The sequence below is a fragment of the Lipotes vexillifer genome, unplaced genomic scaffold, assembly GCF_000442215.2.
Source record: "Lipotes vexillifer unplaced genomic scaffold, Lipotes_vexillifer_v1.1 scaffold1007, whole genome shotgun sequence".
NCBI classification, from domain to species: Eukaryota; Metazoa; Chordata; class Mammalia; order Artiodactyla; family Lipotidae; genus Lipotes; species Lipotes vexillifer.
In genome coordinates, this window is record NW_006782358.1 from 197,187 (window position 1) to 225,184 (window position 27,998).

At 36.0% G+C, this 27,998-nt stretch overlaps 1 protein-coding gene across 6 annotated transcripts in view; it reads right to left on the reverse strand.

Annotated features, from left to right (window-relative positions):
• Positions 1-545: 545 nt before the first annotated feature.
• The window catches only part of CSNK1G3 (casein kinase 1 gamma 3), a 129,110-nt gene continuing 101,657 nt past the window's right edge, over positions 546-27,998 (reverse strand). For 3 of the 6 annotated variants that reach the window (XM_007455249.1, XM_007455248.1, XM_007455246.1), the window contains 3 exons: positions 14,029-14,135; positions 13,463-13,486; positions 546-3,228 (listed from right to left, as the gene is read on the reverse strand). In XM_007455249.1, the coding sequence (XP_007455311.1) occupies positions 3,174-3,228; positions 13,463-13,486; positions 14,029-14,135 (186 nt within the window). In that variant the 3' untranslated portion in view covers positions 546-3,173. Of the gene's footprint in view, positions 3,229-13,462; positions 13,487-14,028; positions 14,136-24,470; positions 24,567-27,998 lie in introns of all 6 variants that reach the window. The other 3 variants (XM_007455244.1, XM_007455245.1, XM_007455247.1) reach the window with 3 other exon arrangements.

The following is a 27,998-nucleotide window of genomic DNA, read 5'->3' on the forward strand; positions in this document are numbered from 1 at the left end:
ACAGACTCCTGAACTTTGCACCAGGATCAAGCATGCCTGAAGCTACTCCTATCACTGGACTTTTCAGTTAAATGTAACAATGTGCATGCCTATTGCTGAAGCCATGTTAAGTTTCTGTCACTTGCAAAAGCAACGGGTGCTAATGCAACTATACAGTCATTCAGATTGAACCCTAATCTTAGGTCAGATATTTCTAGACAGGGCCTTTTAACCCATGCTTAACCTGTTATGCTTCATCTCCATATCTTATTCTTTCTGAATGGTGGTGCTTAATGGACACACATGGGCTTAGTGTGTGCTGCTTTGACTTATCTTACCTTTGGCATCTTTCAGTAAGCAGAGCACCTTAAAGCACCTAGCACAATGATGAACTGTGAGATACTGTCACAGATATATGCTCTTTATCTGGAATGATATTAAAGTCATTCACTTAAAATTGGATTTAATAATATTTCATTTCTGTGAACATCATAATATGACTTCATTTTTGAAAAGGAATGAAATGATTCAGCTTGTTTCCCTCGGTTTATTAGTGGCATTAGTTCTAATTAATTGCTCTATTAAGGAGTTCAGAGAAGTATAAAAAAATTTTTTTTAACTTTCATTAAAGAAAGCTTAGATACTTCCAGGTATGTACTCTTTACAACAGGGTTCCAACAAAGCAAAACAAAATCAAAAAACACAAACGAATATTCCTTTAGCTCTGCTTTTCACATTTAGTAAATTAAATAAACTGAATTTTTAAAATTCCTGTCTTCAGTTAGTAAGTGGCATTATTTTACCCATATTAGAGGAAAGGGGAAAGAGCAAGTTTAAAAAAACTACCTTTATTTTTTATTTCTTTTTCAGTTACATACTTTTAAACAGGGATGTGTTTCATTATTCAGACATTCAGGCAATGTTGACTTCATTAGTGTTGACAGAAAAGAAGCATAAAAATGCAAAACATTGTTGGCTTAACCTGAACATACCTGCATTACCTATTATTGACCAGTTTGTGTTGCCAAAAGACTTATTCCTTGGCATTAAAATGGAGCACTTAAAAATATTGCTAAAAAGCAAATGTCTACACACTGGTCTTTGCAGCAAATAAGGGTATTTATAGTTTTAAAATATTTTAAGTCCATAATTGGATTAATATACACACCTTCTTATGTATAAGGAGTTCAGATCATATAAACACTGTACAGTCCAAAAACCCTACTGAGAATAAAACTAAACAGGCTTATGATAAGAAATACAGATATCGCATGTATTTACAAATATCATAGACACACAAATTTGGTCAAATACTGTAAAGAAAGAAGTGGTTTCACATTATAATGGCGAAAACATCCATCTACCTTGCTCAAAGCAAACAAAAATAAAAACTCAGTATGTAACTCCTGTAGTTTAAGACATCATGACAGTATACAAATAGATAAAATGGAAACTGTTGACCAAATTATACAACAAGTGTTTTCTAGGCTGAGTGTAGGTCTTTAAAATCAAGAACTTATAAAGATCATTCATAGATTCAGAGCAACAATGATAATGTCCTGATTTGCGGTATTCATATGGGTGCCTAATTCATCAAAAACAATGCACTGAACTTTTGGCTAATAAGAAAAATAAATTACAAAGTACAGTTAAATTCCTGTAAATGCAATAATGTCAAAAATGTAGATTTATTTACTTTAATTACATATTTTAAATGTTACCTTGAGACAATAAAAATAAATAAGCATGCCTGGAGGCACACACTTAAAGACAACAAGAAGGGGCTGAGTGGAAGGAGTAAGCAACAAGCTCATAAACGAAACGTGAATGTGAGATTTGAGCAACATAATTATCTTTCTAGCCAGTCTTTTTGTCTTAACTCTCCTTGCAAATTCTGGCTAGTAGAATGTGACAAAAGTATACCTGTGTCTTCATGGCTTAAAACAAAGCATACCTGAAAAGTGGAATGGGTTTCCTTTTTTTACAGAACCATTACTTTGTTCATATGCAGGCACTTCAAAAGACTATGGGGACAAAGCACCTGACCCATCCTCTCCAAAAGAGTTTTCAATCATCGCAATTATGCTAAAAAGTAGGAAAATTCCAGAGAACCAGCAAAGTTGAATACAAGAGACTAATGTGCGCAGAGAGCAATAGAGTGACCCCGTTTTTATTGCTGAGGGTCTTTTTTTTAAATCAAAGGGCAAATAATTAATAAACAGACACCATTGTGTGGCACATCCAAAGTTTTCTGCTTAAGGTGAATGTAATCGTTCAGCAGCAGGTTTCAGTGGGATCTCCTTAGACTTCAGCCTCATATGATGCGGTGAGATTCACATTTATTCCTTCTCCTTAGTGTATTTTTCAAAAAACTCCAACATATCTCATTTCTCAAAGTATTCATTTCTTGCTGCCTAACATACATTATTATCTGGAAGCATAAAGTTACATTATACAAATATTTTGCATTTTTAAAAAATAAGCGCTTTTGCCACTTCGACAACACGGTACTTCACTTAGTGGTGCAACAAAAGCAGAGCTCATATTTACCACACTACTTGTGATTCATTTTACCACTACCATCTGCCAGACCCACAGAGCTTTTTCCTCAGTACCTCTGGGCAGTAACTGTACCATGATTTCACAGAGAGAATGCTAATATGACTCATGAATAGCAGTACCGACAGTAACAGTGAAATCAATGCAGATGTCACGCAGATAATGATCTTCTCAAGGGATAACTTCTTTTAAATATTTGGGCAACTGTCTTCTCTGTTGCATTATCCACTGGGGAGAAAATTCCTCTTTGATTATTCTCTTACAGAAGTTATAAAAATCAGATTAGGTATATAACTGGTTGACATTTAAGATACTGTACTGCTTTCTACAACAGGAGGAGAGCTTCTGAACAATGTTCTACAGAACTGTAATTCATCAATACCACCTCATTGGTCCATTCCACTCAATGATGGGCAAAGCACTCATGTTTTGACAAAACTTTAAAGCTTCCATAAAAGTTAAATTAGAAAAAAATACGAATGTAAGACAACCACAAAATGAAGTATGAAAGTATGACATTTTTGTTTCTAACAGTGAGTTCTTGAAAATATATGTGGTCACTACAGAGATGATTTTAATCACAAGACAGCAGATGAACATGTAAGTAACTCCCCATGATCTGTCTGTGTCCAGAGTCATTTGTGGCGCTGTATGGTTTTCCTTTTCCTTCGTTTGAAAAAGCAGCAGCACCTGCAGATGGAGGGAAATACCCCTTTTATTATAAAAATACTAAAATGTTGCAAAGTAAGGCTGAATCTATCATATTAACTTAAATGCCATAGAAAGCCACGGGCTAGTGCAACATAAACAGTGAACATACCAATGAAGCATATATATTAGTGAAACGATGGCAGAGTTGTTACTATCATTTTCATCAGTGTGCCTTTTTAGAATAGCAAGACATTCTATGCAGCATTAAAAGGAGCCACTAAACTGAAAAGGCTCTGCACGAAGACTAACTAAAAAGCCATAAAGTTCTGAACCCCAACTGACCCATCACATTCTATTTTAGATACTAATTTCTGGCAATGGCATGCTGTTATATAAAGTTCATCTTATGTATTTGTTCCCTTTTTTCCTGGTTATTCATATATGATTGTTGAAGTCATTGTTAGAAAGGCAATAATGAGCCTAATTTGGGGATTTTATTTTCATTAAGAATTAGTTTAGATTCCAAAACTAAAAAGATAAATCCCCAAAACACTCTTCAACAAACATTTTCCATCATATTTACGAAGTGGAAGAGAGAAATACATTAAATAGAATAAGAATGCTAAGATTGGCACTTTTAATTCTTCAGAGGTTAAAGAAGGTCAAGCTTATCATAAGTTATTTTAATTAAGGTTAAAATATGCTTAACATTTAAAAGAGCATAATCAAGGTGACTCAGTTTTGCAATTGAAAACTGATTCAGTTTTTGTAGTCTATTTAAGAAATATATGGTTTTTACTCCTAGGTGGAAAAAACGTAGACATGATCCCTGAGAGAACTAGTTTTTCTCACAATAAATTCTCCTAGTCATGAGAAGATGTAACACATGTAGAGCAATGCTGAGGTTGGTATGAACTGAAAGTTAAATGAAAATCACTGATCAGCAACTAACAAAACAAATACACACACATGTATATATATTCTAAAAGTCTAGCATTCCTTCAAATAAAGGTCCGGCCATTTTCCCCTTCCATACCTAAAAGAAAGTCAATCTATCAGAATATCAAGATGACAGGTACCATATATAGAGAGACTCCTTTTTTTTTTTCCCCACTGAAGTCCTTACAAAGATGTTCCTTTAATTCTTACCAGCCCACCTTCATAAAACAATATTCACTCAACATTTTCAAGCTAAGCATAAAATAAAAGAGATCATGGAGCTTCAGGTGTCCTATCCAACAAAAGATCATGGAAGATGAAATAAAGGCTAGATATCATTATTTCTGTGAAATAAATGTAAACAAAAATCCACACTGTCCAGTTAAATTACATACTCTCTCCACTCACATTATCTTTAGTCAAAAATAATTTCAGACCATTTATTGTGATTTATGCCATAATTATGAAATCACTATGGGGCATTCAAAACCAAATTACACAATTGCATTTTTAAATTGCATTCACGCAGTACATAATGACTAGACCATGGAATGTGAATAATTCAAAATTGTATATATCAGCTGATAAAGATTCAACTAGAAATATGTGCCGTTATCAATCTTGACGGGTTTTACTCTTATTGAGGTAACTACCAGAAAGAATGGAAATAAATTACCCAATCAAGGGCCTTAAAAAGAGACACCACTGTAAAAGAAGACTCTAGGCACAATACATTTTTCCTAGACTTAGAGAAGTCAAATTTTTCTGTTAGGTACCTAATACTTTCTCAAATCTGTTATATATATTTTCTAAAATAAAAAAGCAAAACAAAACACTACTAGGAGATAAAAATCATTATTCTAAAAAGAACCTTTCAATTAAAAACTTAGAAAAGAGTTAGAAAATGTCCATATTGTATAAAACAAAATATTAAAAAATTGGTATTTAAAAGAAAGACCAAATAATTAGAATATTAAGTTTAAGAATATGGTCATATATCAATGGAACTTTACTGTTTAATACATATAAAGTTTTATTAACGATGTTCACTGTTCCTAAATAATGTCATTTGTCTTTTCAAATTCCAAAGTATATTCTTTTAAAAAGTTTTCTACTAATAAAGTGTTGTAAGGTATACATAAGCCTTTTGGAATGGGGAATTGAATATAATAGATGTTTTGATGAACAAATTCAAGTCTCAGCTTTACCACACTTGAATTAGCACTTCACTTTGTCTGATTTATTTTTTACCCTTAATCTGCTTTCAGTTCTGAGAGTTGAGTGCTTCCTATTTCCTAGGTAATCTTTTCTTCCATTGTGTAAGTATTGTTGAACACAGAAAACTACTCCAAGCATTTATTTAAGATTAAATAAGATCTTCAAATGCATTATAATTGTAGAGACCTTTTAAAATCAAAAGCAATCTAAAAAAGACATCTATTTTTAAGAAATAAATCCCACAGAAGAGAGTACACCCTTGAAATAGATTTGCCATTTGCCTAAGTAGAGCTGGCATGCTATTAAACTGACTACCACCAGAGGACAGCATTACTTTATGCGATATGAATGCATCCAAGTACAGAGAACAGAGATGCTCTCAAAATATGATATACTTACAGCAGTTAAGAAGGAAATTGATATTAACCTTGTGGCTCACTTCTTAAAAGTCATTATCAAAACAGCTGATTTATAGTCTTAGTGATTAATGAATTAGGTCTCATCTCAATTGCCCTGGGCACTCAGTCTAAAACAGTTTCTCGCATGTGGCCACTCTGACACACGACCGTGCTATTTTCCTCTCAGTACATAGTACGAATCTGAATTTATTTTATTTATTTACTTATTATCTACCTCCACATAGAATGTAAGTTTCCTAAGGTCTTGCTCACAAACACATCCCACAAATGGGCACAAAATTGATACTCGTTTTATACCTATTGAATTAATGAATGATTTGCCTCATAAATGCAACTAACTTCTCGAGTAAGAACCTGGTCAAAATTCTAAAGCATGTTCTAAAGCTAAAGTTCTTACCCTTGGGCCACAGACCCTAGTGAAACCTTACAAAATACAGATTTTAGTGCTCGTGGAAGCTTTTCTGGAGAGAGATGATTTGCACCAAATTATTAAAGGACTGAATCGCAAGAAGCACTGCTTTCTAGATCCAACTGCCAGGTCACCCTCTTGCATCTCCATTTCAAATATGAGGCCTCGTCCTGGATGCAATGAGCTGACCACTGGAGATACTGAGTGGACACCATGTCATCAGTTCACACGAGAGCAGGCAAATGCATAAAAAGAAACCATGTAATTTTAACTTGGTACAGTTGGGGGGCGGGTGGTATTGGAAACAATAACTGCAAATAACAGCACAGATTCCAAGAATCAGCACATAGGGAAGTTTTCACAGATGACGTGAGCAAGTTATTTTATCAATAAATTAAATTATCTGGTCTTAGAAAATAACTCACACCTTTACAATTTTCAAGGATATTTTCTCTCCTTGCTGCTCAGTGGCTACATTTTCTTATCCACTAGTTCATACCTCATGTGGAGTCTCCTCAGATCTAGGCTATTGACAACTACCTTGGGGAAAGAATAAGCTGACCAGATATTTAAATCATGTTCTTGTCAATGATTCTCTTTTTCTTGGCTCTTTCTTGATTATTCCTTGTGTGGTTACAGTGACCAATATGCCCTCACCAAGTCAGGTTCATGCTTCTGACCTGATCATTTTGGTGGCTACCCTAGAAGCTTTGGAGCCACATCTCTAGTCTTAAATCATTTGGGAATAAATGTTAAGTTCTGCTTCTGATGAACATTAAGGCTGTTGCCTGAAATACTGTTTAGGTAGGAAACAAGAAATCATAATGGGTCAATGTCCTAAACTCTGTAGAAAACACAGATGATAATAGCCAAGGTTTTCCTATTGACATCACACCACCATTTCCCATTACTGACTGCCCTTTTCTTCTTGGAGAATATGGCTTGTCTTCCTGGATTTATGTCATATACTTTCTTCTCAAAAGTCTACCCAGAAACTGAAGCATGTTCCTCTGTCTGGATCTGAAGTTTTTGTTTTTTTTTTTAATTTAAAATAAAGTTTCTTCTTGATTTTACATTCTTTTTTTTTTTAACATTTTTACTGCAGTATAATTGCTTTCCAATGGTGTGTAAGTTTCTGCTTTATAACGAAGTGAATCAACTATACATATACATATATCCCCATATCTCCTCCCTCTTGCATCTCCCTCCCACCCTCCCTATCCCACCCCTCTAGGTGGTCACAAAGCACCGAGCTGATCTCCCTGCTTCCCACTAGCTATCTATTTTACATTTGGTAGTATATGTAAGTCCATGCTAGTCTCTCGCTTTGTCCCAGCTTACCCTTCCCCCTCCGCGTGTCCTCAAGTTCATTCTCCCATTCTCTATGTCTGCATCTTTATTCCTGCCCTGCCCCTAGGTTCTTTAGAACCATTTTCTTTTTTTTAAGATTCCATATATATGTGTTAGCATACGGTATTTGTTTTTCTCTTTCTGACTTACTTCACTCTGTATGACAGTCTCTAGGTCTATCCACCTCACTACAAATAACTCAATTTCGTTTCTTTTTATGGCTGAGTAAGAGTCCATTATATATATGTGCCACATTTTTTTCATCCATTCATCTATCAATGGACACTTAGGTTGCTTCCATGTCCTGGCTATTGTAAATAGAGCTGCAATGAACATTGTGGTACATGACTCTTTTTGAATTATGGTTTTCTCAGGGTATATGCCCAGTAGTGGGATTGCTGGGTTGTTCTATTTTTAGTTTTTAAGGAACCTCCATACTGTTCTCCATAGTGGCTGTATCAATGTACATTCCCACCAACAGTGCCAGAGGGTTCCCTTTTCTCCACACCCTCTCTAGCATTTATTGTTTGTAGATTTTTGATGATGGCCATTCTGACTGGTGTGAGGCGATACCTCATTGTAGTACTGATTTGCATTTCTCTAATGATTAGTGATGTTGAGCATCGTTTCATGTGTTTGCTGGCAATTGGTTTATCTTCTTTGGAGAAATGTCTATTTAGATTTTCTGCTCATTTTTGGATTGGGTTGTTTGTTTTTTTGATGTTGAGCTGCATGAGCTGCTTGTAAATTTTGGAGATTAATCCTTTGTCAGTTGCTTCATTTGCAAATATTTTCTCCCATTCTGAGGGTTGTCTTTTGGTCTTGTTTATGGTTTCTTCTGCTGTGCAAAAGCTTTTAAGTTTCATTAGATCCCATTTTTAAATTTTTGTTTTTATTTCCATTTCTCTAAGAGGTGGGTCAAAAAGGATCTTGCTGTGATTTATGTCATAGGGTGTTCTGCCTATGTTTTCCTCTAAGAGTTTGATAGTGTCTGGGCTTACATTTAGGTCTTTAATCCATTTTGAGTTTATTTTTGTGTATGGTGTTAGGGAGTGTTCTAATTTCATTCTTTTACATGTAGCTGTCCAGTTTTCCCAGCACCACTTACTGAAGAGGCTGTCTTTTCTCCATTGTACATCCTTGCCTCCTTTATCAAAAATAAGGTGACCATATTGTGTGGGTTTATTGGATCTGAAGTTCTTATCTGTCCCTACAATGACTCACTGGCTCATCCTCTGGTTGAGGGACTGTTGGTACCTGCCAGACCCCACACACTTAGGACTCCAGAACCTAGCCTCTCCTCGTCTGGTTGATGAGTATATAGAAAATATCTTTCATGACATCTAAACTTTAGTTCATTGACAAAGGATTCTTCCTTTTAAAACTTATACTTGAAATGTAATTTCATTTCTCTAGGTCTCTCGATTATAAAAATAAGAAACTGTTTGGTTAGGCAAGTTAGTTTAGATCAGAGAGGAAGACCATGTAACTACTCTAACTAAGAACCTGCAGACCCATCCTCACCTTCAATTTCTTCCTCTCCATCCATGTGCAATTAGTTCCTCAAGTCTGAAATGACTCTTAAAATCTCCCCCACCCTCTCATGCTGGCTTAGTTCATAACTTCTTGCCTCCACCACGGCTAAGAGCCTTTTAACTGACTTCTAGCGTAAGACCCTCCTCTCTCCAATCTGCCATCCAAACTTCCCCCATCATAATATGGCCATGCCCTTTTCCTCTTAAATCTCAGCAATGGTTCTCCACTGTCTGAGGCATTAAGTCCACACAGCTTTTAAAATTTGGTTCCAACCTATTTCTACTCTCCTCTCAGTCTCATTCTCCATCAGCCTTCCTTACCAGGCAGTCTGTACTTTAGGAGGAAGGAAGGAAAGCGGGGAGGAAGGGAGGGAGGGAAGGAGGGAATGGAGATTTTCTGCAATCTGAGGAAACCCAGGAAGCAACATAAGTCTCAAACTGTTGCTGAATTAATTTTCTTAAGATTCAATCTGATTATACCATTTCTTGGCTTAAAACCCACAGCATGCTTTCTTGTGCTAAGAAAGATCATGTCCAATTTATTTATATTTTACCGTGCTACTAAAGGCCCTTGGAGACTGGGCACTTAGCCTATCTCAGTTCCCATTAATATATTCACACTCTCTATGTGCACGGGTTACTACTCAAAGTAACCCATTCTTTCCTTGCTCCACATTGTCGCTCAACCTCTTCTTCTCTCTGACCCACATTCCCTTGCCAAATCATACTCATCTTTGAGAACTACTGCAAATGTATCCTTACCCACGAAGACTTCCTGATCTTCAGCTAGAAGTGCATACTCCAGTCTCTGAACTCCATACTGCTAATCCTATAATACCTTGCTTTAGACCAGTGATTCTCAATCCTGGTTGCTCCTTAGAATTGGCTTAAAGGCATTTTAAAAATACTGGTGGGCTTCCCTGGTGGCGCAAGTGGTTGAGAGTCCGCCTGCCGATGCAGGGGACACGGATTTGTGCCCCGGTCCGGGAAGATCCCACGTGCCGCGGAGCGGCTGGGCCTGTGAGCCATGGCCGATGAGCCTGCGCGGAGCCTGTGCTCCGTAGTGGGAGAGGCCACAGCAGTGAGAGGCCCGCGTACCACAAAAAAAAAAAAAAAAAATACTGGTAACCAGACCCTACCACTCAGAAAGTACAACTTAAGTACCGGCATATTTTTAAAACTCCCCAGATGATTGTGATACAAAGCCAGGGTGAGAACCACTATGTAAAAGTCACTGGTGTACTTACTATCTTCTCTAATGGAACGAAAGGGCCTTGACTTATCTTCATAATCAGCATATTACCAAACACACAATAACTGTTCAGTAAATGATGGAAAGGGGGAAAAAAAGAGAAACAGAGAAACAAAGGAAAAAAGATGACTTCACAATACTTAAAAACTCAATAACTAAACTTAAAGGAAGCCTTGTTCTCCTAAATTCTTGGAAGAAATGATGAGGCTGCTATCATTTGTATCACCTGCCTTAAAAAAAAAATTCTCCGCTACAATAAAAAAAGGTAAGGCAAAATCTCATTACTAATGAAGGAGCCACTTTTTCTTGGGGGAAGAGACTATTTTCCATCACTTGGAAATCATACATTTACCCCATGAGGTACTATTCTAGGAAACATGAGACTCTAAAATACCCGTTGGAGAATACATTCTAGTAATGAGATGGGGTGAGTGGGGTCTCTGCCAATCAGAGGTAAGAAGAAAAGAAGGAAGTAGGAAACAAATTCTGAAAAAGAATTCTAAGCAGGTCTCTAGCTACCCATAAAATGGTGGAAGAGAGAAGAGAAGCATTAGATGCAATTTAGAAAAAGAAATCATGCTCACGTTTCTTAATCACAGACTAAGAGGATATAAGGAATGCAATAATAAGCCTGTAGGAATGTCAGAATAACCCTGATTAAAGACAAGACAAAATGTTGTGTGTTTTAAAAGAGTTTTTTAACTAGTGAAGAGTTAGAGGAGTTCTGAGGATTTCTGTAACCCATCTGGAATAAAGCTTCACTGAAATCATGGATTGCTATCCATTTTTCTAAATAACTGCTTTATTCAGATATAATTCACACATCATTAAATTCACCTTTTTAAAGTGTACAATTCAGTGGTTTTTAATATATTCAAAGAGTTTTGCAGCCCTCACCGCTACTTAAGTTCAAAACATTTTCTTCACTCCATAAAGAAACCATATAACCTATCAGCAGTCACTCCCATCTTCCTCAAAGCTGCCGGAGGCAATCACTGTCTATTTTCTGTCTCTATATATTTGCTTATTCTGGACATTTCATGTAAATGGATCATATAATACGTGGCCTTTTATGTTTGGCTTGTGTCACTTAGCATCATGTTTTCAATTTCATTTTTTATAATTGTTAACTGATAGTCCATTGTATGGATACAATACATTATGTAGTCAATTATTTAGTAATAATTTGTTGAGGTCTTGGGGATCTTAAGATAAAAAAGACCTTGTTTTTAAGAAATCCAAGAAGTTTCAAGAAGTGAGAGATAGATAAAGAGAATAACATATCAATGGCCGACTTAAGGAACTGATGGAACATAGACTTCAGAATGGAAAATGAGGCTGGGAAAGACAGGCAGGAGCCAGACCAGGAAAGGCATGAAGGGCCTGGTGCCTTGCCCAGTGATCTAGACTTGATGCTCTATGCAGAAGAGAACCTCACTTCACGAAGAGCCTTCCCACCATTTTCCTTTTTCTCATCTTCCAACACCTACAGATAAAAACCCAAACCATAAATACACACACTCACGCCCATCTCAGCTAAATAAATTACTACTCATTCTTCAAAGCCCCCTCCAAAAAGCATTCTCTGATCATCCTGTCAGTAAACACTCATTTTCTTTACAAGCTCTAACGGATTTTTCATACCTTTTTCATAGTATTTATCATACATTGATAAATGCTAAAACAACTGCAATTACCCCCACTGGAGTATGATCTACTTAAGGGCAAGGACAGTATCAGATATTTCTGAAATCCAAGCAGTGTAACTGTTGAATGAATACATGGAAAAATGTAATAGATTTGGTGGAAAGCAGGTCTCTCGGAGGATGCGAACACAGAAGAGTCAATTTCAGTGAAGAGTTGTGTGAAGGTAAAAATACAGAACGCTGACGGAAGAGGCACAAGCCTGGGAAGAGCACAGATGAGAGGTCACTGGCAGCCGGAAGCGGAGAAACCGATAGAGGTGATAATGGCAACTGAGCACTTGCCATGTGCCAGACAAAATACCTGTACATTTAATTTTCTCAACAACCTATGAGGCAGCTATTATTAGCCTCATTTTACAGGAAAAGAAAGAAGCTTGAAGAAGGAAACAAACAGTGGCAGAAGTAGGATTCTACAACCTATGTTTAATTGCAAAGGCCATGTGCATTCTTATCTGCCACATGCCACCCACCTTTATAACTGTGCTTAGGATTGCACAAGCATATATATACTGTTGCTTTTATTTCTGACATAAAAATACAAAAGTACGTAGCTGACTAATTATATCCTGAAATCCACCAAACTAAGTCATACTGACCATGAATAAATTCCACAGTCAAACTGGTTAAAATGGACATTTGATCATTACTCTTTAAAAAGAAATATCCACAAAAGTTTCCTCATCTTGCAGCCAGCAAATGAGCACTTATGTAAGGTTCCCTTTGGATATGAGGAGATGAGTAAATGTTCCAAAATTTACTAATTTAAACAACTGTCTTTATTCACTCCAAGGCTGACTCAAAATTTGTCCTGAAATTGAGCGAAGCATTTTAAACACAGCATTATAACTAAAGGCAAGGGCAAGAAAATAGTTTAAATTCAACATTATTGCAACAGATAAGAATATTATCTTTCATAATATCTGTAATTAGCAGGAACTATTTAGATGAGGATTTTTCATAACACTCTCACTACAGTTTATCATGAAATTTATCAATGTATACCATGTGTATTCAATGGCAATATAATTCGTAAGTGAAATACTGGTTTAGTGATACTATTGCTATGGGTATTTAACAATTACTAACAGGAAAAAAAAGAAAGCTTAACTCAAAAACTTGCCTTTCTATTTAAAATAGCAAATAAAGCCTTGTGTTACAAAACAAATACATAAGCGCAAGCAAGGTTGGTGTATCATCTACTCAATAAAAAAGTGCCCCCAAATCTATGTCACTTGAAGCAAAAAAGTTGCAGCAGGCAAAAGAGCTCCTCAATTATTTCTTGCTTTTCAGAGCTAATGTAAATGACATCAAATACTTTTGGACAACTTTTACCAATTATAATTTCTATGTTGAAAAGTTTGTTTTTAAAAAACACAAAATGGTGCTAAATCTTTGAAATTACAGTCAACGGAGCTATTTCTGCCTGCCTACACTTGAGAACTCACCACATGTTCAACACTTTCTGGCAGCTAAACACAAAAAAAAAATACAAGGAAAAAGAGAGAGAGAGAAAGAGAGATCATCAGAAACTGCCCACATTGAAATTATCACATTGTTTTTCAAGCTTAATTTTTTTCCAAGCAGAATTATTATAATTTACTTTAACAAAAAAAAGTAACTTAAAACTAATATTAATACATGCAGCATACTACAAAATTCAGTTATTCATTCTTATGTTTACAGAAAAAATGAGCATCTATAGTATAGCAATAACTTTCATGCATCAACATTCCTAAAAATAAAAATATGCTGTTAACTCTAAATAAGAATTTGAGCATAGTTCTTAAATAACTATTTTTAAAAACATTATTAAAACATCTACTGAAATAGCTCTATTTTAAACTTAGTGATTAAAATAATATACCACTTGTTTTGCATGCATCTATTCCTTGAAAAAAATTTCCTTAAATAACTGTAATGACTATAAATCTCAAACATGCACAGTTTAAGAAAAAAAAGTCACTAAATCAGGCAAATAGTCTAGTCTAAATCAGGCAAAACCAATACATACTTGGTTTCATCCATCACTTCTACTTCCGTAGGGGCTGTGATAGGTGCATTTGAACGTCCTGCAGTAGGATCATCTGTGTTTAATTCTCCATTTGTAGAACTTACAACCTGCAAAAAAAAAAAAATACACACACACACACACACACACAAAGTAATAGGTTATACAATGATAAACATAAAGTATTTAAATTAGAAAGTTAATATGAGGAACACAAAACAATTAGTATGCAGTTGTTCATAACTGAATATACTAATAGGTCTACATTTTAATAAAGATAAGGTCACTCATTATTTGCTTTGCAACTTACTTGCTTTTCATCTTGAAATCTTTCCTCTGGTTTTTAAGGCTAACGCAATCAGTTCCCTCTTGTGTGCCAATATCTTTTGGTACCTTGCTACATCATGAATTACTTCCTTTGGAAACTTCAATATTGTTCCTTCCAATGGATCCTTCATTTCAATCTGTAATCATGCTCAGGTCTCACTCTCATGTTGCCCATTCATTCACCCAGTTGTTCAAGCTCCAAATCCAGAAGTTACTGTGATTCCACTCTTTGACTTAAACCATCAGCAGATCCTGTTAAATCCTCCCCTGACACACACCCCAAACCTAATCGGTCCTCCGTACTCTATGACTACCAGATCTGCAGTCCAGACCACCATTATCTCTTGAGTGAAGAAGAGCAAAAACCTATTAACTGGTCTGCTTTTACCTGTGTCCACCTCCCATTAATGGATTGTCTACACAACAACCAAGGTGCTCCTTTTAAGACGTAAATTAGATAACACATAATTCTCTGCTTAAAGCTCTTCTAATGTCAACTTCCTGGTTTCATTTAAAATAAACAACCATACTCTTTACTCCAATTTACAAAGCCCCACAAGATCTGAATCCTGCCTACCTCTCTGATCTCATAGCACTTTCCCTTTGCTCACTGGCCTCCAACCAATGTCAAGGTTATTTCCACCTTAAGGCCTTGGAACTATCTATTCTCACTCCCTGGAATTCTCTTCTTGCTTATTGTCTGTCTTCTTACCTTTCAGATTCTCAGAGAACATCTCTAAAATAGGACTTTTCCAACATACAATCTAGAACTTCCATGCAGACACACTCTTACATGTTATACTTCACTTTTAATTCTTTGTATAGCATTTATCCATGTTGACGTTTTTCTGATTGACTGATTGATGTGTTTCTTGATACCCACCCCCATCTCCATTAAAATTAAGCTCCAGGCTTCCCTGGTGGCGCAGTGGTTGAGAATCTGCCTGCTGGTGCAGGGGACATGGGTTCGAGCCCTGGTCTGGGAGGATCCCACATGCCGCGGAGCAACTAGGCCCGTGAGCCACAACTGCTGAGCCTGCGCGTCTGGAGCCTGTGCTCTGCAACAGGAGAGGCCGCCATAGTGAGAGGCCCGCATACCGCAATGAGGAGCGGCCCCCGCTTGCCACAACTAGAGAAAGCCCTCGCACAGAAACGAAGACCTAACACAGCCAAAAATAAATTAATAAACTCCTACCCCCAACATCTTCTTTAAAAACAAACCAAAAAAAATTAAGCTCCATAACAGCAAGAGCCTTGTGTTGTTCCCCAAGAGATCTCCCCACTCTATCTGGCACAGAATAGGCACTCAATAAATATTTGTTGAAATAAATGGATACATGCATGCATGTATGAAATCTTAAAGCAAGATAAAAACCATAACAAAACTTCCAAATTCTCTTGGTCCTACAAAGTGACCTTACTGTCTTATCTCTTGTTTTCCTCCAAACTTCTTGAAAACTATTGTCTTAATTTACCACTTCCATTTTTATAAAATTCTCCATTTATTCCTTAACTCCTCCCAATCTACACTCTTGTCCCTACATCAGAACTCAAATAAGAGTTTATTTGAAGGTTGCCAATGATTCCTAGAAAATATGTTAATAGTCTTTGTTCAGTCTTCATTTGCCTGTACATCTCCCTATGACTTGGTACCAGCTAATAACTTAGGAGTAAGACGAATCTAGATTCAAAACCTAGTTCTACCACTTACCAGCTATGTGACCCTGGAAAGACATCTTACATTGCTAAACCTCAGTGTTCTCAACTATGAAATTGGAAACAGAAGCATCCATTTAATAAGGTTGATATCAGGATGAAATGAAATTAATATATAAAGCGCAGTGACTGGCATATAGTAAGAGTTCAACAAATGGTGGTCATCATTATTACTGTCAGTCTGACCTAAAGTGTGGCTTCAACTGTCATCTCTATGTAAAGGATTCCCTGAGCCTAACCACTCACCCACATGGCCAGTTAGCTAGACCAAGTTTGGCACCTCACTCAGTATTTCTAAAACCTAATTTATCATACTCCCTTTTAAATCTGTTACTTTCCCTATAGTTCCTATTTCTGTTAAAGCCCTAGCCTCTTCCCAGACCTCCAGGCTCAAAATCTAAGAATCATTTTTAATGTTTTCTCTACCTGATCTCTTTATAATGTAACAAGAGCCTAAGCATCAGAGTTGACAGGTGACTACCAGACTTAAGACTACCATTTACGGAAGCCCATATTTCTAAAACTTAAGTTCTAAGAGGCTATGCAACACGTCAGAAACTGCTCTAGGAACCTGGAATACCATAGTAAACAAGAGAGACAAACATCCCTGCCCTTGTGGACTTAATAGTCTAGTTTGGAGAAATATGCTCTCTCCCCACCAACTCAAGAAGAATAACCAGAAATCAATCAACGTATCTATATTAAGTCATGATTTATATATATCCTATATGGAACAAGTACTTAGAAATGCATTTGTGCCTACAGCTGAAAATATAAAACTGCCTTCATCACCTTTAGAGGCAATCCAATGGGAGGAATACTCCTATGTCTAAGTCGCCCTCTCTGCTTCTGTGGCACCTGCTTCCTCCTTTCTGTCATTCTATTGATCTCTGTGGCTCTGTGTCAATTTTTTCTCTTAAAATTCACCCTCTTTCTGAACACATTAAGAAATACTTATTTGGGGCTTCCCTGGTGGCGCAGTGGTTGAGAGTCCGCCTGCCAATGCAGGGGACACGGGTTCGTGCCCCAGTCCGGGAGGATCCCACATGCCGCGGAGCGGCTGGGCCCGTGAGCCATGGCCGCTGAGCCTGAGCGTCCAGAGCCTGCGCTCCACAACGGGAGAGGCCGCAGCAGTGAGAGGCCCGCATACCACACAAAAAAAAATACTTATTTGTTGTAATTACTGAATATAATTGGGTTCTTATTCTTAATTTTTAAAATGTCAGAGCCTCTGCAATGAACTGGAAAGGAATTAGAAAGCAGAATTCTTATCCTATACTTTTGTATTCTCCACCACCTTTAACTAGCAGAGTGCCTTGCATGTAGTGGATAATCGAAACCAGTTCACTGAACAATTTCCATTGTTCTTTCCTTAACAATAATTATTCAATGGGTTTCTTTTCCCACTTTTGTTCAATGGCCCTAAATAGGTGGAGGGAAGCCCCCTCAACTTATAGGCAGCTCCCCAAAAGTATCTTCCCCTACTTAAGCAGCACAAATGAAAATTTGAAACTCAAGTACTCTAAATTTCCAGCAACAGTAACTATATATGCATTATAATTATAAAATCTGATTTATGTCACTTCACACACAGTCATAAGTGACTTTAACAGTCTTTATTTTAGTGAAATGTTTCAAGCTTCATTCTTCGCTGATCAGAACCAGATCAAAAGGAAGTAACATCTGACTTTATGAATTTTTTTAATGTAATTTTCCCTGGGCTTCCCAGATTCCCTAACCCTCTGAGTAAAGGCCAATATCCCAGCGTCAGAAGAGAATCAATGTGGTGACAGAGTTCTGTGAAGCTGACCCACTTAAAAGTAGTGATGTGAGAATGTAACACAGCATTAAAATTGTTTTCACTTAAGAAAACTAGTGGTCTTTTTGCAAACAGATTTTAGAGGAAGAACCAAAGACATAATATTATAAATAATGTGTCAATATCTTCCTGGAAACCAAAATTTGGCTTATTTTTGTAAGCCAAATTTTGAAGAATGATTCCATTTAGGTGACATTTCTAGAATTATAACTCACACTAGAACATAAGAATCTCTGAAATATTAGTGTTTATCAGGCTCCTTAAGAGAAGTATATCTAAAAATCACAGATGCCTTGAGGTTCGACATTTCAAAAGAAAATTCAGGGTTTTTGTTGCTGCTGTTATTGTTCTTAAAGAAAATTTCTGTTATTCCCACTTGATAAGAAACAGTGCAATTCTCATTTTAAGAGGTTTATAAAAAAGGCAACTAGGCCAAGTTTTACTATCACTGTATTAGAGTTGAAGGGGAGGCGGTGGGGAAACAGCGTGCAGCTAAGCGTGGGAGAAAAACAATGGTCCATTTAATGGCTGCCTGCCCAATCTAATTCCAAAAGAAGTCATTCTCATGGACTTGAGTACAAAGATAACACATGGTATCTTTGTGATCAACCATGTCAAAAGGCCAATTAATACAGTTTCCAAATATAATTAATTCAAATTAGTTACACTACTGTCTTCCTAATTTGGAGTATTGAAGAATGTTACCAAGCGCTCAGTAGAGGCACAATATATTAATTAACCAGATCTTCATCTATCCAATAAATATATTAGAAATATTAAAAATTACCTATTTTACTTACCCACTCAGCTTTTTCTAAAAGTCATCTATAAGAAAGCACACTAGTAAATAAGATATAGTTAGAAGAGTAACTTCCAAAGAGTTTATTGGACCTGTGCTAGGGTTCACGTAACTATATGAAACCAACTTTCTAACATATTCTAAAAGCTATAGAGTTACAATTAATATTCTTGATATTCCAACTGATAATCCAAAGGCCCAGTGACATTCTCAGTGACTTTCAACAAAGAGAAACCAAAACGATTCTCAATCTAATGTTCACTTACAGAAGTATTAAGCAGAGCACTCTATTTGAGTATTTCAGTCTTTTGAGATGTTACTGTAAATGTTACTGGCAAAGTGCTAAATTCCTTAACTTGAGATATCTGGTTTTCTTTAATTAACAATAATCTTTTGATGTTCACACTACCTGCCCTTTGTTGCAAAACTCCTATTTATCCTAGCTCCCCACATCACCTCCTTGGAGCAGTTCTCTAAGGGTTACTTGACATGCTGCCTTCTGGGCTTGACGTCCTAAAACTTCCTGCCGAATCTCTAAACTTTTAGGTTGTGAATATATATTTTTAGTTGACAAAACCACAACATTTAAAAAGTCTCCTGCCTTTTGTTTTGGGAAAAACGAGCTCAGTTTACACTATATTCTCTTCCCTACTACAGTAGTTATTAAAATCTTTCTTTACTGCCAGAAAAAAAAAAAAAAAAGAATATCGAAACAAATGCGTAATGCTGATTTACCCCAATTATAACTAAACAAGTAATTCCCTAAACTAAATAAAAAAGATGAACTGGAAATTATTTATGTAATAAAGGCAGCAACTACTCCCCTTCCACAACTCCCTCTCTTATTCAGACTTCAGTACCCCAGAAAACAATAAATAGAAAGATATGACTGTTCTAGTTACTCAATTCTTTTCCTTGTTAGTACCTCAGTATTTTCAAAGACTTGATAAAGAAAACTGAAACTGGTTATCTGAAACATTTTAGAAAGGTCTGCATTAACAATTAGCATGATGGAGAACTGACTCAGATATGACATCTATTACTCCTCTGACTTTTAATCACATATGTTTCCTTACCATTTCAGGATACATTTGTCTAATTCTTTTTCTGTTATCATCACCTGTATCTGTATTTCTGAAGTGACACCGACTAAAATATCAGACTGCTTATTACAATTAATGTTATTCTTACATTTCATAATGTTATTCTGGCTGCATAACACATCTGCACCACTTGTGATTCTGTCCTTTTTTCCCCAGTGTCACATTGTTCCTTAAATGCAAAGCAGAGGAGCTTTCCAAACAATCAGAAGGTATCCCATACCATGTAAAATAGTAGTGCCCTTAACAGCTATCTTCTTCCCTCTGCTTGCCATGCCCTCTCAGCCTTTTTTGGATCAGATTTTTAGTTAGCATCGGGCTCCATGGACTGTGTTACAGTGAAAGGCTCAACACAGTGGAATTAGAGACTAGTACTATCTGCTGCCAGCAGTACATTTTAAAACCTAATTTTGGAAATCCTGATTTGCCAGGAAGAAAATATCAGAAAGGGATAACTGACCCATCCCTTTCCCTCAACCCCCATACCCAACTAAATTCTATCTTCTAATTATCTTTCAAGTCCTTTTATTTCTCATCTCCACTACCCATCATCTCTCCTCAGCTGTGGACTTTTGAGAGTTGTGTCCTTGCCTTAGACTTGTCTCCCTTCAATCTAGTCTCCAGCAAAAGTAAGCTTTGTAAATACTAACCTAATCAAATTAGTTCTCTATCTAATTCTCTTTATGGCTACCCAATACCCTCAGACCAAAGTCCAAATTTAATAACAAGACCTTTTAGGTCCTTCACGACTCGCCTCCTGCCTACCTGTCAGTCTCATTTCTCAATACGTACCAGCTTGACCAAACTGCATTTAATTCCTCAATCTGTCAATCTCTCCTCCAGAGTCTTAGGTATGTTGTTTTCGCTGCCTGGTACACTCCCTTTCTTAACCCCTTCTACCTTCTTCGACTGCTAAGCCCTACTGATTCTTCACTGAAAATGTGTAAAAAAATAGAATATAAATAATACCATTTTTTTCCAGGAAAACTTAACCCGCTAAACCCAAGTTAGGTGCTTCTACTATATATTCTCATAGCACCTTGTACTTTCTCCACTTATCACACTGCCTGTTTATTAGCCTTTCCCATTAACTGAAAGCTCCACGGGGACAGGCACCATATTTGTTATTCTCCCTTTTATTCAAAGAACCTAGCACAGTGCCGAGCACCCAGTAGACATTTATATATATTTGCTGAATAATGAATACCCAAGAAACTGAAAGTGGTAGGTCTAAGCTTCTCAGCCATATTTATTACCAGTGATTCTAAGGGGAGCAGGAGGGGGTATACTTGTTCCCCTAAGAGCTTTTCCAAAACACATAAAAGCCAAGAACAGATTCAAAATAAACTCTTTAAGGTATTTGAATATTATTCTTAGTCTCTTAAGTGGGAAAAGTTTATCAAATGTATAGCATTATCCTTCTGGTTAGTAAATTAACATGATTTCACTAAAAAGAAAGAATAAAATTAGATAAATCCCATTTCACAATGCATTCGTTTGGCTGTATCTCTATACTTCACTTCTCAGAGATCGATAAAAATACTAGTCAAGGGCTTCCCTGGTGGCGCAGTGGTTGAGAGTCCGCTTGCCGATGCAGGGGACACGGGTTCGTACCCCGGTGTGGGAAGATCCCACATGCCGCGGAGCGGCTGGGCCCGTGAGCCATGGCCGCTGAGCCTGCGCGTCCAGAGACTGTGCTCCGCAACGGGAGAGGCCACAACGGTGAGAGGCCCGCGTACCGCAAAAAAAAAAAAAAAAAAAAAAAAAAACTAGTCAAGTTTCCTAATTTGCAAAAGGAATAGATTATTCTACTATTTAGTACTTCCTAAGCCCCAGCCTCTGTGCTAAATACTTTTTAAAAAAATTCTCACAACAAAACCATAAGGTAGAGCTATTATTATCTCCATGTCACTGATGAATAATCTAAGGTACAGAATTTGAACTTATGCTTATGCTGCTCACCACAATTAAATCAACTTGGTAACCTATATGTCTGATCTGTAATAATATACATAATAATTGTGAAAAGATAAGGAGTTCAAATGTAGACTCCAACGTGAAGTTCCTATTAAAAGAACATGTGAAATAATGAGTATCTGAGGATTTTTCTGTAGGTCCAGTCAAAAAGGCAAGAGGTGCTGGCATACATTTTATTAACAGATACCAACCTACTTATTTTGGAAATGTCTTTCCTGAGAAACTATTTGATGATATGCCCTTAGTATTTGTTGAGGATAATTTTTTCAATTGCCATTTAAAGTCTCTGTATTTCTTGCAAAGCTAATACTTGAACATTGTCCAACAGGTGGTTTAAGAACCATAGAACAAAGAACCTCAAGGCAAATTCTACTCATACTTTTGTATTAGTAAAAAGATTTTTCTCTTTATCAGATAATGAGAATGAAAGAACATATTGTTTTCCTTTCTTCCTTCATTCAAAGTCAAATATAGTATTCAATTACCGTGATAATCATATAAGCTCAGATTTAAGGTATTTTTATTTCCTCTATTATTAATTTTTAAATTACAATTTCATTACTCCAATTATACCAGTGTCATATTATAACTTTTCAAATTTTGAAAGTGGGTAGGATAAAAATTATAAATAAATTCAACATTTTGGAGTGGGGCAAGATTCAGGCATGATCTTACTTAGGCTGCTAGCAAATTCTTCATGACAGTAAAACTACCTTAATGTTCATCACATCAAGTTAGTTAATTCAGGAAGTAAATGAAAAATAGTGTAAAATTTTTTGTCTTACTTATGTATTACCAGAATCCTAGTAAGTAAACTGATCACTTATGGAATATTAGAATGAAGCCAGGTGTAATCTCTACAAGGCAGAAAAGTTTTAAAGAGATGATGAGAGATGAGCAGAGTTGAAATATATCTTTGAGAACATGTGAAAAAATAGAACAAAGTTTTTGAGTGATGAGCGAATAATCAAACTCATTCACCCTTTGACAGTCCAAAGAGATCCCATGAGCCATCTCTGGGAATTCCACAAAGTAAGAAAAAACTAAAGATAAATTTGTGGTAATGGTACAGAAGTGGTAGGAAAGCTTTCTAATAGTGTCTTAATTGTTACAGATTTCCCTGAACACTGAGCAAGACACCTGCTATAAAAACATACAACACTTAGAAACACATAAACGTATACAGATACATACACAATCCAGTTTGTGTTTATGGGAATTAAACATAATTTTCTCAATTAACTTTCCAGTGATATGAATTTGGGTCACAAAAAATTTTACAATTCAGGCACCCTTGCCTCTGAAGCCCTCACTCTAGACTTTGACAGCGCTATTCAAATACTTGTGTTACACACATGACTGAAAGTTCCATAGACTACGAAGTTCTTTAAAAAATATTTGGTTTCACAATTTAAATTACCTCTAAAAGCTAAAGATGGGAAAAACATGATAACTAGTAAGAACTGATCTTTTAGAATTCAAATCAATAAAGAATAAAACCCAAGCATAGATTCAGATTACATATGTGTGTGTGTGCGTGTATATATATATGTATGTATATGTATATATACATACTAAGAAAAATGCAGATTTGGTAAAACATAATAGAAAATTGTTCAAGTGGAAATATGTGGAGGAAAAAAAATCAAATCTAGGTTCTAGATTGAAATGGATTGAGATAACATTTATCATCTCAATTACTTTAAACCAGCATTCAGATTACCTTAAACTGACATTTTTAAAAGAAATAAGAGACTCAGTAATCTTTTTCTATTTTTATAATACATACAAAAGGTTAAAATTTAGGGGGGCATGTGAGGGCAGAATATAGTAGCTATCTCTAAAGATATAGAAAAGGGGGAAAAAAGGAACACATCAAAAAGAATAAGGGACAGCTTTAAATTTTTGTAAATATCCAGAAAGTTGAGGGAAATATTTAATAAATACTTGTCCTTGAAATTATTTTCTCCATGTGCTATTTTCTCCAAGTACAAACAAAATATATCATGATAAAATTAGGGTCATGGGGCTTCCCTGGTGGCGCAGTGGTTGAGGGTCCGCCTGCTGATGCAGGGGACACGGGTTCATGCCCCGGTCCGGGAGGATCCCACATGCCGCGGAGCGGCTGGGCCCGTGAGCCATGGCCGCTGAGCCTGCACGTCTGGAGCCTGTGCTCTGCAATAGGAGAGGCCACAAAAGTGAGAGGCCCGCATAACGCAAAAAAAAAAAAAAAAATTAGGGTCATGTTTATTTGACCAATTAATCAGAAAGTACATTCTAAGGACTGAGGTTGAAAAAGTTAGATATCTACTTAACTAAGTTTGAAGGAGGCAAAATCAATGAAAGGGAAAAGATATAAAAAATGTTCTATTACTTAAAGCATGAAAAAAGACTGAGCTCATTATTGGAAAATCAAGTTTAACACATATTTCAAGTAATACATTTTGTTTTTCTAACCTATTGTGAGTACAACTTACTTAAATACTGTTGCATATGCTTGCAAAAATGAACAAAGGCAAAATCTTAGTATCCCTGGTGGTCTTGCTAGACCATGTTAATTCTGCTTTTTGGTTAAATACAAAGGAATAGAATTATGGAGGTTCAGCAACAAGATTTTCATTAGGATATGAAATCATGCCATGAGTTCCAAAAAGGGTTAGTTGTATAGATTTGGGAAATAATCACTCATGCAAAAATCAGAAAATACCTGTACCGAGCCACCATGTCTGTCTGCTGCAAGGTGAGCTCTCAAATGATGGGGATTTGCCTGCTGGGAGTCCCAAGCTGCCCTGTGGTCTGCCGACTGCCATTTATTTAATGCATGTGGCATGCATGGAAGAAGAGAAACCCAAAATGTTAAACATCTCATCCTTATAATATAGAAAACAAACGTATAAAAGGAAATTTAAAATACCCTTACTATTCTGAGTCACAGATGCAGTTATCTTTGCATATTGAACATGGAGAGATTTCAGTTAAAATGCTACAATAATGTAATGATCAACCACAAAAATAAAATAGAATCACAGAATTCTAGAAGTGAAAGGACTTTAGATACCATAGACTCCACTCGCTAACTTTATAAAGTTAACAAAAACTAGAGAGGTAAAAATGACGTGGTCAAGAAAGTACTCCAAATAAACCATGAAATGTTTTAAAAAGCCATCCACTATATTTTCTTATGGTAGAGGTCCCCATTAGTTTTCTGATGAGGAACGACTTCTAGCAAGGTGAATAAAAAGATAGTACTCAAACAGCCATACTTAAGGTCCCAGAAAACTTTTCTCTTCTTGCTTAGTACCCTGTTTCTGATTATGAGGATAATACAAGAAAACAGAAAAATTCTTCGAAAAGCGAGAAGTGCTATATAGAATACCAAGAGGATATGGTAAACAATTTTTTAAGTGACAATCTTACGTATATGAATCTCTTTGCCTCCTTGATCTTTTTATCTGGTTCAAATTAAGAAACCCATTTCCATGAAATAGGTTGATAATTCTTGAAGCTTTTAGATGACCTGGCAAACTTGTATGGCAATAACCACAAACTAATAATAATCTAGTAACAGAATTAGGAGTAACTGCTTAATAGGGGTCAATTTCTATGTTTCAGGAAAATGTGGACAGCACTAATAAGAAGAAGAGGGGGAAGGTATACAATATTTAAGTTTCTATGGCATGTTTGGTTCTGCATTAGCTGCTTTGTATGTGTTATCTCATTTTTGAGATAGACAGTATCACCCTCATTTTACTGATGAAGACACTGAAACATTAAATACTTCTCTAAGGTCACAGAGGTAGCAAAGAGTACACAAAGGATTTAAACTCAGAGCCTACTGGTCTTCCAATATTACTACCTAGCTCCTTATCACAATTACATTATGTTCTAAAGACTTCAGGGCTCTTTTCTTTCTTTTTCAACCAGAGTAAGGAAATCTTGCCACAAAGTGCCAAGTACACTGGGCTATACGGAGCCTAAGCATATCAGGAGCCAGAGTAACCCTTTAGGGGAAGAGATGTTGAAATCAACTGGACACAAAGAATAAACGTTCCGGCACTAAACTTCCTAAATTAAACTGTACAACGAAAAACTGCATTCTTTGGCGTGAAATATGTCATCAAAACAATTATGACAGTTCTATAATATCTTTTCATTAAATCCTCCAAATTTATCACCAGAATTTAGCAGATTTGTAGGGTTAAAGTGAAATAAATTAGACAAGACCAAATCTTAACAAGATGAAAGAATGAAAATCATACTAAAAGAGAGACAAAGATCTAAATGTTGCCTAGGACAGCAGGCAACATTTGGGAACCATGGACCTTTTAAGAAGACAGTAAGAGCTAGGCAACCTCACCTCAGGATAAACATTTGCATACACCCAACATTTTCTGTAAAATTTCCAGATTCCCTGAACTTCAACCATTGACTCTAAGTTACAACTGTTTATCTGGGGACATTACAAAGGTTTCAGACATTTAAAGAATTAACTTTTCTTCTTTTGGGATTGTGAACTACGGGTTTATCACACAACTTAAGCTGTTTACTGCATCACAGATAGTTAAGAAATTTTTTCTAGATATACAATGTTTCTATCATGGTAAGAATCTGCATGTCCTGGTTTCAAATTCAATATATAAGCTATCCTAAAGGATTTCCTGAGAAAAAAACTGACTCCTTACATTTAGCGCAACAAGTACTACATCAACAAAATATGGTTCCCACCCTCAGTGAGCTGGCAATCGAGCTAGCAAGATATATCTGAAACATGTAGAAAGTTAAACTTTAAAACATTTAAATTTATTTCAACAAAAATTTAATTCAACAATAAAAGAAGAGTTTCACTTATTACAATACCTAACAGCTCAAGTGGAGATCTTCACAGAACATGAATTACTGATCTTCTTCCACGTACATTTGAGAAATTAACTGATTTATAAAACACAAACTCCAAATTTTGATTTCTCCCATTTCTTTCTATATACAGCATCTTATCAGAGTACTCAAGCTATCAACAAGTTGTAATTTATATTGGAAGTAATTTATATATAAGACCCTTTACTGTCCCAATTTTTCTAAGGTGAAATTATAAAACTAATCGTTTTAAATTCTCTATACTTTAAAGCATAATGTTGTTAAATATTTCTTAAATGCAGCATTTTATTTGGCTATTATTTTTAATAAGTTGTGTTTTTTCTTTGATTTCATTTCTTATTTAACCCTCACCTGAACCCTGATGGGATACAAAAAGGATAACACACTATCCTTCTCCAAAAAGGGTTATAACCCAAAATTCTAAAGGCCCTGTTTAACTCAGGGTGGCAGCAAAAATTTTTACGTCAAAAGGATTCAATAAAGCTTCCTTATACAAAAATGAGAAGAGTGAAAACGTTGCTCAAAAATTTCAACAGCTTCCAATATACCTTACCCAGGAAATACAAACTCTTCAATGAGTCTTCTATGCCTTGTCTTGAACCTACTCTCTGCTCCAAGCCAACTGCTCATTTCTCCTCAAACATATTCTACATTTTTAAACTTCTGCTTTATACTTTTTACTGTTCACTCTCCCCAAAATGCTCTTATTCCTTCACCTGCCTTTAAAAATTCCATTCATTCTTCAGGCTCATCTCAAAAGCTACCTTCGCCATAAAATCTTTATAGATCCTACATATTCCAATGATCCTCCTTGGCACTTTATTAATGTATATCCTATGGTAGAGTTTATTCTGCATTGTATTGTAGTTATTTGTGAATTTATTGTAATAATGATAACAGTAATACCAGCCACGAGAGTTGAGACTTAATGAAAGCTTACTATATGCTAGGAATTAAATGAATTATTTTTATTTATAGATGAGAACTGAGGCTTTGAGTGAATGAGTAATCTGCCCAGGGTCAAGCCATATCCAGGTATGACTGATTCCAGAGGCTGAGAGAGGTCTTAGCCACTGATTACAAAATCATTTCTTACAGGTTATATGTTTTCCTTACTTCTGAATTTCTGCAATGTGGAGAATAGTAGTTTTCAAATAACAGGAACTCAGTAAATAATTTAGTTCACTAAACTAGACTATAGTTAGAAAGACCAAGTGCTATTACAATTCATTCCAACAGGGTATCCAGATACTTCCATTCTAACAGAATATCAAACACTGCCCAAAGTTTATTATACTAACTTATACCACTAATCAGGATTTATGATTAAACATTTTTAATGTGAACATTAGGGGAAAGA